Below are 13,569 nucleotides of genomic sequence, written 5' to 3' on the forward strand. Positions count from 1 at the left end.
ACCAGAGCACCCATTTCGTTCAGCAGCGGTCCCACATTACCACTAGTCTTACGTTTACTGCTGATGTACTTGAAGAAGCCCTTCTTGTTATCCTTGATATCCTTTGCCAAACTTAGTTCCAGGTGAACCTTGGCCTTTCTAGTTGCTTCCCTACATGCTCTGGCAGCGTTCCTGTATGCCTCCCAAGTCGCCTGACCCTCTTTCCACATTCCATAGAGCTTACTCTTTTCTTTGAGTTTCACTAGAAGCTCCTTGTTCATCCATGCAGGCCTCTTGCCTCGTTTACTTGATTTCCTACTCACAGGGATGCACTGATCCTGAGCACGGAGGAAGAGCTGCTTAAATAGCAGCCAGCTCTCTTGGACTCCCCTACCTTCAAGAGCCTTAGCCCATGGAATTCTTCCAAGTAGGTCCCTGAAGAGGCCAAAGTTAGCTCTGCTGAAGTCCAGTGTGGCAGTCCTACTTGTTGTTCTGCTTCCACCCCTCAGAATCTGGAATTCCACCATCTCGTGGTCACTGCAGCCAAGCCTGCCCCCTACCTTCACATCCTCAACCAGTTCTTCTTTATTTGCCAGCACAAGGTCCAGTAGCACTCCACTTCTTGTTGGCTCCTCCACCACCTGGGTCAAAAAGTTATTGTAGATGTTCTGCAGGAACACCAGAGCAGCTGATCCGTATCTTTTGAAACACAGACGAAGTCAGTCTGAGGCTATTGTCCACTTAGGCTGTGCATTACATTCTCTAGGATCTCCCTGAACAGCAGTTCCATTAGTTTTGCTTTATTGAGTAGTCTGTTTATTCTTAGAAGTCAACCAAGTTTTTATTAAAAAAAAAATACTTTGTTTGGGAAGATTTTTCAGCCTATTTAATGAAACCCTTTATTATGGTGTTTTGTTTTGGGTTTTTTTTTAAGTACTTACAGTACTTGCATGAGTCACATGCACCAAGCCGGCAAGCTAATCACTAGTCAGTTCCCAGGCATTTACCATATCTATCCTTGGAAGAGTGGGATGTGCTTAATGAAATGGTAACCAACTTTAAGATGTAAAATGTAATTGCTCGTTGTTGACAATTCAAGGAAATATGGATTAGATAAGGAAGGAGATAGATGTCACTGTCTTTTGTTCAGTTTCCTTGCCATGGGTGGAACCAGCCATGGCTGGAATTTCTGTTGTTAATTCCCTAGCTGCCTAGTAGAGCCTTACAGAAGTAAGGGTGCTGTTGCATGTTTTCTTTGTGTGATGTAATTTCAGGCTGCCATCAAAATAAATACTTCTACTCTCTAATTTGCCCTTTCACTCGAATATGTTCCTCCTGCCTCTGTTATGTTCTGTTTGAGTACTTTTGCAGTTGCAGAGTTGAATCGGATCAGCTTGCCCCAGGATAAAATACCTATTTTTCAGTGAGGGCAGAAGGCCGATCAGACTCTTCCTGCTGTTGCATGGTCACAAGGTTTAATGGAACTTAGTAGGGAAGAAACATGGCCGGAGGAAGAGAAAGGGATCGTTCCTTTCTGTGATGCTCCGGGGGCTGGATAAAATTTAATGGGAAACTGCCCTTGAGCTCCGCTGAATAGTATTGCTCTGGAAATGTATGTTTAATCTTCCTCTGATAACAGTCAATGTGAAATCTCTCTCTTCATCTCCCATCTCCTACAAATGCACTCAAGAGTAAAGGAAAGATATTTTAATTGTTCTTTGGATATTATGCATTGCATTGCACAGAAACTACATGAAAATAAAATCAGGACTCCAAAATTTGGCAAATTCAAACATAATCTCCTTGGTGAATAATTAAAAAAATCACCATTTTCTTATCTTTTTTAGATTGCAGATTCTAAGGATGAGCTATTGATGTTCAATAACTCTCAGAACAGCCCTGTATTTTCAGCAAGTGGTACTAACCCAAGTAAAACAACAGCACAAAAGGTAGGTAAAACGAGTTTTGTAGTAGGATAGGGAAGGTGTCTTGAGTTTCTCCAAAATCTGAATTCCTGTCTGGATCCAAAGAATTAGTGTTCCAGTACCCTGTTTATTACAAGAATAAACTGTCATGATTCTTAGGAAACTCGCTAGACATACCATGCCAAGTTTCTTCCATGTGTCTTAATGGAAGCTAAAGATTTATTAAACAATGGATGTATTTGCTTCAGTTTTCATGTTTACATAAAGCCATCTCCCTGGGCCAAGTATTGTTAACATTACTTTGACATTATAAGTTATTTGCATCTGATTTTGAGAGAAATAAAAACGCCAGGTTCATTTCCCCCCCAATTAATGTTATTCAGTAAGCTTGCAAAAGCGCAAAATGTTTTTAAATTGTTGACATAAAATTGCTGGCTCATGGTTTATTTTTGTACCTTTTTTTTTTTAGTGATTACCCAAATATATGTGATTTCAAACCACTGTTTTCCTAAGCGTTATTATCGAAGTAGAATTGAGCTGCTCTGGTGTCAAAGCTCTTAGCGGTAGAAATTTTGAGAAGACGTGATGTTACCACAGTTTGTGAAGAACAGCATTTTCTTTTTTTAAGGAGGGATTTGTTTTCTTTTTTCTACGTAGTTATTTGTTTTAATAAATCATTGTCTTGCCATATTATTTCTGAGAAATCAAGAGAAACCCTATGTTATAAGTTTGGTGATTCTGGGAAAAGATAGTCTAAATATAAACAAACTTTACTAACTTCGGAGCAGTTTCAGAATGGGAAGATAAGCTGAATACTACTGGAAGATATAATAGGTCCACTATCTTTTCTTTTTCTTTTCAGAAATTAAAATGACTGTGGGTGCTAAATTCCCTGCTAAATATGACGATGAAATTATATCCTGCTTATTTTCATTCTTTGGATAATAAAATAAAAATTATGTTTTCTCTATTGTTACACTTTTTTCCTTTTTCTTTTTTTTTCTGCTCCTTGTGTTTTTGAACATCAAGAGAGCGTCAGAGCACACAGCTCAGTTAACCTTAGCCAGGGCAGAATCTGTTGCCTATGTTCCCTTGCTAGGCCTTCTATGTTCCCTCAATAGGGGTCCTCTAGAGTCCAACCCTGATGCTTTTATCTGACTGCGAATTGTTTTCCAGAGACACTCTCTCTATTTTGTGCAGGTACAATGAAGTAGCCCTGAAAATAGCTTAACTTGCACACCTAAGAATTAAGAAAGCTAAGTTGGATGAGATGACTTGCTACCTTTGCCATCATATTTTTTCATACCCAAATATTCAAAATGTCAGGGCATTTTCTCTAATTTTACTTAAAATGCTCAGCAGGGACTGTTCTCTGGAAAAACAATTTTAACATTGCAGATCCACATTTAGATATACTGCTTTTGAATATTTCTCTAAATGCATTCATTTCAGACATTCCAAATCAGAGCTTCACATAGTAATGATGACTGGATAATTTAGCTGACTTACCTGTTTCCACTGTAAATTTTTCCTAGTGATTTTTTTTCCTTTTAAAATTCCTTCTAACAGTGTAAGGCATAACTATATTGACTTTGGAGGTAGACAAGCTTAGCTCCCTTTGAGGTTTTTTTGAAGAACTTAGTCAAAAGATTTCATACAGAATAAAAAAAAAATTGATTTTGCACATCTTTGTGGGGAAATGTTGGCCAAAATGAAGGAAATGCAACCCCACCTTTTGCTAGAGGGGAAAGAGGTCTAACTGAATGGCAAGATTTGTTTCTAGATTTAATCATTACTACAACAAATTTATCAAAAATCTGGAAGAGCACAGTGTCAAGTCAGAAGCAGAAGTCAAACTTTTAGAGGCAATTGTAACAATGATAAACCTATACAGCTGCAAGAAGTGGTGTCTGAAAGAGTTTGAGATTGGAAAAGTATCCTCTTCTGAAAGTCAATAGAATTCTGTAGGTAACAAAAGCAATACTGCATGAGCAGAGGAGATCTTATCAACAGTAATGAGACAAATTACTTAAAAGGGCAACATACCCGTAATTATTTTTTTTTAATTGGCTGAAAGGAAAAATGCTTTCAAGTATGTGAAGGAGAAAGAGAAAACTAATAGGAGATGCAAAATCTTTGATCTAGGATACAAACAAAGTGATGGAATCAAGGATTAATAAGGAATAGACAGCGATGGATAGTCTGTTTTCATGCCACCAACCTTTGCGTGAGGAGCAGTAGCTGATGGTGAAAATTAACTTTTTAATATTGCTTCACAGAGGGTGATCTGGATTCAGCTGATGCTAACAGTTAAGGTCTTAATTCTCCTTTCCTGTCAGTGGAAAGATTGGCATCTCTCATGAAAGATGTATGTTAGTGACCATCATAAAATGGCTTAACTAACCTCTTTCTCCTTGACTGTAGAGGAACAAAAAGTGACAACATACCATACTTCGGCACTTCAGGTGTCTAAATTTGGAGAGGGTGAACATTGTCCAGTTTTTAAGAATGTAGCTTCTTGTAGAAATAATTTGGTATGCTAAAATCTAATTAATAAGAAAACAATCTCTAAGATTATGGGTTAAATTATAACTAGCATTTCAACTTCCATTCTTGAAGTATTACTTTTGTCGTGGTTATTTTGTATTATTTGTGGCCTTGATGGTACGAAAATTTTGTTGTGGTTATTTTGTTATTATTTGTGGCCTTGATGATATGAAAACGTAAATATCTTTATTCGAGCTGTAAAGCTGAATTTTCTGCTCATAACTACCTAAGTTACCCATTTTGTCCCTTTTAGCTGTGGCTGCAGCTGTCATTTTTGCACGGTAATGAAAGAAAGAGCAGGTATTTTTTTATTTGGGTAATTCTGAAACTGAGCCCTCTGAGAATCAAATGTAAATTTTTTCCAGTGGCAATGCAAAAACGCCACTGACTTATTTTGGTATTGTAAGATGTTGATGATATTTCCTTTCAGTCAAAGAAGCAAAAAAGAGCCATAGTTTGTTCACCGAGTAGTAAGAAGCTGCCATATTAAACTGCAAAAGATTGTAGATAACAAGGGTTCCATGGGACTGGTAGGGTTGTTTGGTTGTTTTTCAGGTCAAAGAGCAATAATTGTTTATACAGAAAATGCTTTTTTTTTTTTTTTATTCGTAGGATGGAATGCGTCCTCTCAGCAGCAGTCGAACTGTGGAAAGCAGCAACAGTAAATCAAAGACAGAGTTGGGTGTTTCGAGAGTTAAATCTTTTCTTCCTGTTCCTAGAAGTAAAGTCACCCAGCCTTCTCAGAATACTAAAAAAAGCAGCAGCAGTAATACAAGGCAAATAGAGGCAGATAATAACACAAAAAGAGAGATTTGGAGTTTGCACAAAAAAGAACAAATAGAAAAATCTAATAAATAAACCTGCCTACCATACAATTTTCTGTGTTCATATAATCTCTATTGGAAAGAACCAAGTACTCAAATATGTAAATATTTTTTAAAAATAAACTGTTTCCCTGTAATGTAAAGTTTGTACAGGACCACAGTTTTATTTCTATGTAAATCAGCTGGAAATTATATGGATTTAAACTTCAGAAATGGGCAGTTTTGCCACCTTTATAGATGTTTTTTTTTTCTTCTTTTATTATGAAAATTACTCATTTAAATGATAATATTCAGGGGTTATTACCACAGGATTCTGTTTATGTATATACTGTACATAAATATATTCTATTAAGTTCACGTGTTAAACTGCATTCAGATGAGTTGCACAATATGTACAGCAATGGCTTAAAGCTATTGTACATGCATTTTAAAGACATTTTTATCTTCACTTAATGAAAAATTAATGGAATGTGGCAATAACTAAGATGATTGGAAATGCAGATCAATTACTTTCAGCTACAAGCCATATTAAATACTTTGATTTCCCCATCATCTGCCTGCTGAATTGTGATTTTGTTCCTCCCAAGCTTCTCTTCATCTAAAATGTCATGAATTTCCCTTACAACTTTCATCTTTTAAGAAAGGAAAGAGATTGAGAAATTAAAATGCAATAAAAGTTATTTTTCTCAGACTCTTATTCTTTGATAGATTGGAAGAACATGTGATCGCTTATTTACTTAGTTTTTCTTGTATACTGTAAAAACTTTTATATGCTTCATTAGTGTTTTAAAAGTATCTGAGAAATGATAGCGTTTTACGGAAACAGATTTTACTGAAAAGGAATTTGAGCACAAGCTTAACTACACTACTATCAGAGATAATGTAGTAGCGATAACATGAGTTATTATGTAATTATCAATTTCTATTGTGGATTTAAGACGTAATTGCTGTGAAATGATCCTTGAGTTGCAGTTAAAATTAAGTCTTCTTCGTTTTCCCCCCACTGCAGAGACAGATCACGTTCCCACGGGGGAGAGTTTCTGCGAAGGGAGTGTTTCCCCACTCTCTCCTTACGGTAGCTGCAGTTGCACACTTGTGAACTGTAAGAATGTGGAAACTCTCGCTGTCTCGATGCCTCATCTGGTAGGCAAAGTGCAGAGTTTTCTTGAGATCAGACTTAGGTGCCTTCTGATGGGCTATCAGGAGATGGTTTGGGGAGCTATGGAACATAACATGGTCATGCCTATAATTTCCAAAGTCATGTTTTTCTCAAATTAAGCCTGGAAGAGGAAAGGATTACCCAACTGTTTCCTAACACTTCACCTTTATATGTAAAACAGTCATCCCAAACTCACGTCAATAAAATTTTTGTACTGCATATTGTCTTTCTGTCTCTTAGTTAGTATGTGTGTGTTATCTCTATCAATATAGAATGTTAGAAACTTATTTCTGTAATCATTTCTCACACGATATATTTCGGAAGTGCCATGTCTGCTGGTAATCGCTGTTTTATTAAAACTTCAATTTCTTGTCTGATAGTAACATATAACCAAACAATAACCAATGATTGCTCTAGAGGTTGATATTCTTATTTTATTTTTTTATTGGCAGTAATTTTGGTGCTGAAAAATGGGATGCTACCTTTGAAGTTGGCTCTTAGCAGCTGCGACGCGCTGCAGGTCAGAGCAGTGGGTCTCGGCAGTTAGGATCCCTTACGCGCTGAAGCGGTGGGAGCAGCAGTGTGGTAGCTTGTGTGAGAAGCTCAGGCATGGATTTCGTGATGAGGAGGAACACCTAATGGAAAACGTTTTTTGTAGTGATCACACGAGTCGCAATATCAGGATTTGAAACCACAAGATATCGATACTTTTTTTTTAAAAAGATCTATAAGAAAAGAAGAAAAATCCTGACATGCTTCTAAGCTAGGTTTGTTCTACCTTGAAAATGCACCTTGGAAATGTCAGACCTCATTTAGATGAAGAGTTAGCAGTGTGTTTCTGTGTGGGAAGAGCTTAGGCGCAGTGTCCTAAAGCATGTTTTGAGAGATATTTTAAGACTGTATATTGTCTGTGAGAATCAAAAGTCTTCTGTGCTGTATTTTGAGTGAAAATTTGCAGAAGACAGAGTAACTTTGATCATCTGCTCATGGTTTGAAAGTTAGGTCTCTATTTCTAAATTTAGCGTTGCCTTTCAATGCCCTCATTATCCTTTCTTTTCAGCCTGCTCTCCTAATCTCTCTCCATCTGCATCATTTAACTGGTTGACTTCTACCTGCTATCCTTTTGTTTGTCCGTCTTTCAGTTCAACACAGTCTGTGATCTTCACACATCTTTAACCACACGGTATTTTGCAGATCTCCCAATTGAATTTTGTCTTCTGTAGTAAACTGTTAAGCTATCTTGTAAGGCCATGACGGTTCCTCCCCTCAAATGGTGAAAACCACATAACCATAAAATGATTTGCATGTGAACATACTGGCTTCTCCGTTGGTTTGTCCTTTGGGTTGTGACAGACCATGCAGAAGCAAGGCAAGGCTCTGTTCATGAGCCCAGGGCTTCACTGTATCTTCAGGTTCTTCCCGTGATGCTACACAGAGCACTCCTCATACCTGACTTGCCGTATCAACTACTCTCATTTTGGGTTAGTAATGGGCAAAATCTTTCTTTCTTCATCCCTTCCTGTGTCTTAAGCAGAGAGGTTTTAAGTGTGCTACCTGTGGTGGGCCACGCTGCTCCATGCTGCGCTCCACTCCCATCTATTACCCATTTCCATGTCTCTAAAGGAGGCAAGTGAGGAGAGAGATACCCTGTCTACATGGAGGAATATCTCAGAAAGTACAGGGAAGCTTCTAAGGTTGCATCCATCCCACAGGCCACTAAGTCAGTGAAAAGACTTTAATTTAGCCCCTGACTGCACTATGCTCCTTATACACAGGCTCAATCTCTTCAACCAGAGGAACATGAAGGATCATTCTCATCCACCAATGACCTTGGTAAGTCCTAAGCATTCCAGCCCTCCAAGTCAGTCCTGAAAATAACAGCTTTCAGCATGTCACCTATGGTTCTTATTTCTTGACAAAGAACATGGAATATGTTCCTTAAAAGAAGGCCTGAGTCCATCAGACAATATTTGCCTCAGTTATTGAGTTGCTGAGCACGAGCTCCAACATGAAATGTGCGAAGAAATCCGCTCCGTCCTTCAACAACGGCAGCAACATCCATCAACAGGAGCAAAATCAGAGGGCCTGAATTTCTGAGGCTCGTCTCTTCCCATAGTACAGCTCAAGTGATTTACAAAACAAATGAAAACCTTCCATCTTTCCCGTAAGAGTGGCGAAGCAGAAATAGCCTCTACAGGTGGAAGATGCTTGTGGAAGGAGCCAGTTTGGAGGAAGGATGAGGGACCACTTTCTGGGTGCTAACTCTGGCTGAAGTGGTGTTTATGATGTTCATAATTAAGAGACTTTAGAATGACAAAGTGGGCTGTTCTTCGGAAACTTGAAGTCAAAGTGACTGTCGAGATAGCGCGAGGTGTGTTTGTGCTGGGCTGTAGCAAAGACAGGCTCAGAGGGCAGAAGTTTGCTTCTGCATACAGGTAAGGTATCAGAAAAAAAGGACTTGTCATTCCCAGGATTTAGAGAAACAGAAGGAAGCCTGGAAGAGGGGCAATCCTTCCTCAGCACAGTGGCAGCCCCACTGTCGTTTGGCTAGTATTGGCTCAAAAAGGACTTGGGATGCGGTCCCGTATGTCATGCAGCGCAGTTCAGGCTTAGGAGAAAACAAAGCAGGAGTAACTGGCAGGTCCAGTCGGCGGCATCGTTCCTTCTCCAGCTGCAGAGGTTGCACCAAGCTCACAGGCTCATCACAGAGACAGCAACAGCCCTGAACATACCACAGTGACGGAAATTCATTTTTATGTAGTGCATGTACAAGGTCTGGGGAGAGGAAACTAAGACAACCTGTTCACACGTTAAAGCTTTGATCGCAATGAGAAGGAACCTGTTGAGAAAGAAGAGAAAGTAACAGGCAAGAAAGTTAGACATCGCTTGAAAACCTCCGGTTGCACTTACAAGGGTTGTATTTTGAGATTGAAGTTAAGTTCTGGCGAATAAAATGAGTAGAAATATTGTTTATCCTAGGAAAAGAAAATTGGTTTGGAGAACATGAGGGTTTGTAAAGGAAATGCGTTACTGTACTGCATTGCGTGTTACTTAAGTTGCAAGATTTTTAGGCAGCAATTAATTGTCCATTAGTGAACAAGTGTATGTACACAGAGTTCTAAAGTGCTTTTTTTTCCCCCAAATGTTAAATCATAGCCAAGTAATGGTGGAGCTAAAATACCGGATCTGTATCAGAAAGAGGAGAAAAAAGTTACCAGAATACTTTTTAGATAAAGTAAATAAAATGCAACAAATTATATAGTTCTGAACTGACCTCCAACAATTAACACCAGTTCAGAATTAATCCTAATGTCAGGAAATGTTTTAAGAGGCCCCTTTCCCAAGAGCTGCCACATTGTGAGGAAATAACTTAAACCTGTTGCTTGAACAGGGTAGAATTAAAGCGGCGCGGAGGCGATTGGGTGTTTAGCAAGCTCTGATACTGGTGTGGCAGGCTGAGGGACGTGAGGCTTGTGGAAATGGAGGAGGTGGAACATAAGAAAAACTTGGGAAATGGATATTTCATGACTAAAATACTAAAGCTGGTGAGACACCAGTCAAGCAACTGTGAAAGCAAAATTGTTTTGGAACCGGAGGCTTGTTTGAGCCCAGTGAGATATTGAGCGGTTCCCACTAACAATGATTATCGAGCTGCTTTCTGTAGTTATTTTGTATGTGAGATTTACAAAGGTGGCGAAATGTGTAGAGTTCAGGTCTATTTAGGCTGACCCAGCTTGGTTGGTGCTGTCCTAAGAGCCCCTTAGTGCTGTATGAACAGTTTGGCCACCCTTCTCCTCTGTACTTAAGAAGAGCCACAGATCCTTCGCGGGGTAATTTCACCCTTTTCAACTTTTTTGGTTTCTTCCAAGCAGGCTGTAAGAGCAAATCTTCATGGGTAGTACTAGAGTCAGCACGCTCTTCTCTTTGGCCATATATTTCACACCCCCACCCACCCCCTTTTAATAGTACATGTGTGTGGTTTCAATAACGAAGTCTTTGGGAGGGGGATCCTTTTTTTATGTAGCTGTTTTATCAAATGCATGCAAAGTAAAGCATGTTGATTGTTTAAGAAACAATCTCTTAAATAATGCTCAGCCTGTGTTTATGAAGGGCATTTTTTTCTTTTCTTCCACCATACTTGGGTTATAGCCTCATTTTCTTTTTTTTTTTTTTGTTTTTTTTTTTTTCCTGCCCCTTGTGTTCCATCCCCCACCATGAGCAGCATGTGTAATGTCCCAGCTCAGCTTCGGGCAAACAGCCCTGGGAGCTGTTATCCCACTGACAGCAAGTACGAGAACACTCATTCTAGAAGGTCACGTGCTCTTCTCGACCTTCGTTGGGAAGCAGATGCTCTCCTCCTCCTCTTCATGGAAGCTGGTACCGACTTAGCTCCTGTTTCAGCCTGAGCTCCAAAGTAGCTGAAGCAGTATGGCTGGACTGAAAGAATTAGCACGTTCTTCTCCAGCCTTTTCCCACTTGCCCTTGGAGGGCAGAGAGAGAACGGTTTCTGCAGGATCTCACCTTGGGCTCTTTGGGACGGGCAGTACGGTGGTGGTAGCTAGGTGCTGGTGGCAGAAGCTGTTTCAATGAGTACTGTGCAGGCTGTGCTACAGGGCGGGGGGCAGCCAGCTGACTGACTGGCTTTATTTTTTTCCTTTAAAGTGCTCCTTCCAGGCGTTTGTGTCAGCAGCTTCCACACACATCCCCTCTACCACACGCTTCTGCTGTATTGACCTTTTCCTTTCATGAAACATCTCCTTCTCCACTCCGTCCAACCCTGCCACCTCCTAACTCTAACAATGACCCCCCCAAAATTAATCCTACTAACTGTGCAAGCTTTGACGCATGCGCAGTGGTTCTTTCCTTCCAATCTGGCCACAGTTTATTTAGCTAATAAAGTCTCCCGTGTGGCATGATGTCCGCTTCTCTGAGTAACATCCCAAAAAAGAGTGATCCTCAGCATTCCTCCCTTGGGCTTGGCTGCGCTGCAGCTTGGCTGCCTGTGCTGTGAGGACTTGGGAAACGGAGATGGGATTCAAAAGCGATGCTACTTCAAGAGTCCGAGGAAAACGAGCAGGGAACGTGGCGGCTCCAGGGGGCCGGCCGGCAGGGCCGGGTGGTGCAATGGCGTCACTCGTGACGCGTGGTTCGATCGGCGGCAGTGTCGTACAGGCGTTTTCTGGTGGGTGGTGGTTTTTTTTTTATTATTTAAAGAAAAAAATGAAAATGTCTGTGTCACGAGAATAATTTAGCGCACAAAGACAGCGTTGGACAGTGCCTGGCCTAGCTCTGGGGCTGCCCTCGTTTTTAACAGCTCTATCATAATGTGACATCAAAGACTAGTAGCAAAAAAAAAAAAACCCACCCCCAAAACAAAAAAAATCCCAACAATCCAAATATAAAACTTTTTGTACAAATATATTTTTCTTTATAGTACATAATCACTCTTAAAATACATCATTTCCTTAGTAAATGTTTGCAACAATATTAAAATAAATAAAATATCCTAGAGAAAGTTCAGTTTCACCATAAAACTGCAAACCAGAAAAGTATAAAAATTAATTCCATTCTTAAAGTCTACTTCAGAGAGGGTTCTTTTTTTTTATTTCCTTTTTTTTTTTTTTTTAGGCCGGAGTAAGAAGCATGTAAAGGCACCAGACGTCTGCAGACGGTGGGGGTGCCACTGCCAGGAGCCCTGCCTTTCCCTGGACACCGATGCCAGCCTGCACTCATCCTGCTGCCAGCCTGAGGAGCGGGCTCGGGCTGACGGTCTCCCAGGTTTTTAAGAGGAAACACCAACTCTCCCTTAACCCTGGAGACGTGACAGATGTTGACTGGCTTGCACGTCAGTATTCCTCGCTTCCTTCACGCTCACCTACACGCAGGGAGCGGTGCGCTGTTGTGAAAGGGCTTTTGGCTTCTGCTGCTAAGTTGAAGTTACAGGCGCTGCATGAAAAACAAAGAGGAGGAAGTTTTCGGTGCGCTCTGCTGATACTGTCCCTTAATTCATTTGCAGGAAGTGAATCCAAAGAAGCTTTTTACATTCTGATTTTTCTATTTTCCACCCAGGTGTGATTATTTGCCTCACATTCGTCCCGCTGGCTGCACCTCTCACCCCAGCAAAAACATTTCTAAAATTTGCTGAAACCATTATGTTGGGCAAAGCAGGTTACTGCTGCTTGCCATTTCGTTTGTACCAAATCAGAGCAGCTTTTCAGAGTCTGGTTTTACCATTACGAGCGGCAAAACTTCAAAGAATTTACCAACTTGCACACAATTAACCATGGAGGGTCAGCAATTCCCAAATGCACCGGCAGTTGCTGCAGGTTCGATTTGTGCGTGGCAGGTGCCCAAGTGCTGCTCCCGTCGTCGTGGGGCACTGCCGACGGTTCGCTCCGCAAAGAGGGTGCCCGCACCACGCCTCACAGCCTCGTCTCCTGCACTTCTTCCTCTGTCTCCTCTTGCAAGGCAGCGATTTGGGGTCCGGGTTTGCGTTTGCTGGAGTTTCTGTGGTGTACCGGCAGTAGCTTAAGGCGGTCGGCGTGGCTGATGGCTTGCCTGAAGGAGCTCTTCTCGTTCAGCAGCTTCTGAATGGATTCATACTGCCGCAGTTTGTTGTCCTCGATTACCTGAAGGAGGACATCACTCCGTTAGATGGGCAGTGGTGGTGCTGACAGAATTCAGCTAACACAACTAACGGAGCAGAGGAGAGGCATGAAGACATAGCAGAGATCTTCTCCTAACAGTTTACAGTTTGCAATTTCTAACTACAACCATAAAACCAGATGTGAAAATTCCAACATGTGGAAAAGGCACCTCCTGCTCAAGTTACGAAATGCCGTTGGGCTTGCTGGTTTCTCCTTGCAACTTGAGTTTTACCTCTGAGATTGTTTGCTGAAGTCTCCAGGTGCCACGGCATTTCCCCGGCACGGCTAAATTGCCAGGTGAAGAAAGCGTTAACTGCAGAAAACAGAGTTATAGCCAAGCAGGGGGAGAAGGGCACCAGCAAGGTGCCAGCCCACCTGTGCTTTCTTCTCACCAAACAAGGAAGCCCTGCTGGCCTCTGTTTGAAGGAGACAACAGGCTTGCCCTGCACAGATGTGCCAGCCACTCCTGTCGGGCAGGGGATGGGGGA

General features: G+C 41.0%; 2 protein-coding genes across 2 annotated transcripts in view; one reads left to right on the forward strand and one right to left on the reverse strand.

The window, feature by feature from the left end:
* CTTNBP2 (cortactin binding protein 2) overlaps positions 1–5,309 on the forward strand; it is a 77,721-nt gene extending 72,412 nt beyond the window's left edge. The window contains 2 exon segments of the mRNA XM_009646800.2: positions 1,827–1,928; positions 5,064–5,309. Coding sequence (XP_009645095.2) covers positions 1,827–1,928; positions 5,064–5,309 — 348 coding nt within the window.
* Positions 5,310–12,856: 7,547 nt separating this feature from the next.
* The window catches only part of CFTR (CF transmembrane conductance regulator), an 81,185-nt gene continuing 80,472 nt past the window's right edge, over positions 12,857–13,569 (reverse strand). The window contains exon 27 of the mRNA XM_035902191.1: positions 12,857–13,063. Within this exon, the coding sequence (XP_035758084.1) occupies positions 12,857–13,063 (207 nt within the window). The remainder of the gene's footprint in view (positions 13,064–13,569) is intronic.

Source organism: Egretta garzetta, unplaced genomic scaffold, assembly GCF_000687185.1.
Source record: "Egretta garzetta isolate BGI_Z169 unplaced genomic scaffold, ASM68718v1 scaffold169, whole genome shotgun sequence".
NCBI classification, from domain to species: domain Eukaryota; kingdom Metazoa; phylum Chordata; class Aves; order Pelecaniformes; family Ardeidae; genus Egretta; species Egretta garzetta.